General features: G+C 32.1%; 1 protein-coding gene across 3 annotated transcripts in view; it reads left to right on the top strand.

Moving 5' to 3' along the window:
- The window catches only part of LOC119587193 (WD repeat-containing and planar cell polarity effector protein fritz homolog), a 30,592-nt gene that overhangs the window by 5,291 nt on the left and 24,579 nt on the right, over window positions 1-722 (top strand). For all 3 annotated transcript variants that reach the window (XM_037935959.1, XM_037935957.1, XM_037935958.1), the window contains exon 2: window positions 217-368. In XM_037935959.1, the coding sequence (XP_037791887.1) occupies window positions 286-368 (83 nt within the window). In that variant the 5' untranslated portion in view covers window positions 217-285. The remainder of the gene's footprint in view (window positions 1-216; window positions 369-722) is intronic.

Here is a 722-nt window from a genome sequence, read left to right as displayed (position 1 = left end):
GTATAACCACCTGTTCACTTACGTTATGCAGTTTCTTTTTAGAATATAAGTGATGATAGAATGAATCAATACCCTGCTTTGATTTAAGAAAACCTTACAGTGTAGCTGCACTCCAAATAGCTTTTGAAATAAGAACCAGTTCCAGACATTATTCAGAAGTTTCATCAACAAACTCTTTTTATCTATGATAACCATTTGAAATTTGGGTTGTTGCAGATGAAGACAAGAATTAACTTGAAAGCAAATGCAGCAATGTGAGGCACAGCTTCACATCTGGATGCAACCATGGTGACCCTCTTGGGTGATGTCCATTTTTGGACGTTACGTGATGACATCATCGTTAAGGATGCTGACATAGGAGCTTTTAGGTAAGTTTGAGATGTGGCTTGATACTTTATAGATATTACTTTACAGTATTCAGTGTATGGGGCATTTGTTTATTGTTAGTTTTTACTTAATTCTTGCTGAAATTCCTTTGTATTAAAGATATTTTCATAGTATTTCAGCACTACCTGAATATTTGTCTGATCATTCCATATATACATTTTCATATTTCCTATTGCAGTACTAATTATATCAATGCTCTGGAAATCTATAAAGCATACATAAAGGTTATGAAATATTTTAGAAGAGTTGTATTTTCATAATATCATGGAGGTTGTAGTTACTTTACTAGCATAGTTATAAGAGCTTAATTCTGGATTTATTTTATTACTTTTGTT

This window comes from Penaeus monodon, chromosome 22 (genome assembly GCF_015228065.2).
Source record: "Penaeus monodon isolate SGIC_2016 chromosome 22, NSTDA_Pmon_1, whole genome shotgun sequence".
Lineage (NCBI taxonomy): Eukaryota > Metazoa > Arthropoda > Malacostraca > Decapoda > Penaeidae > Penaeus > Penaeus monodon.
Note: the sequence above shows the minus strand (reverse complement) of the source record. Positions and strands in the feature narration are given on the sequence as shown.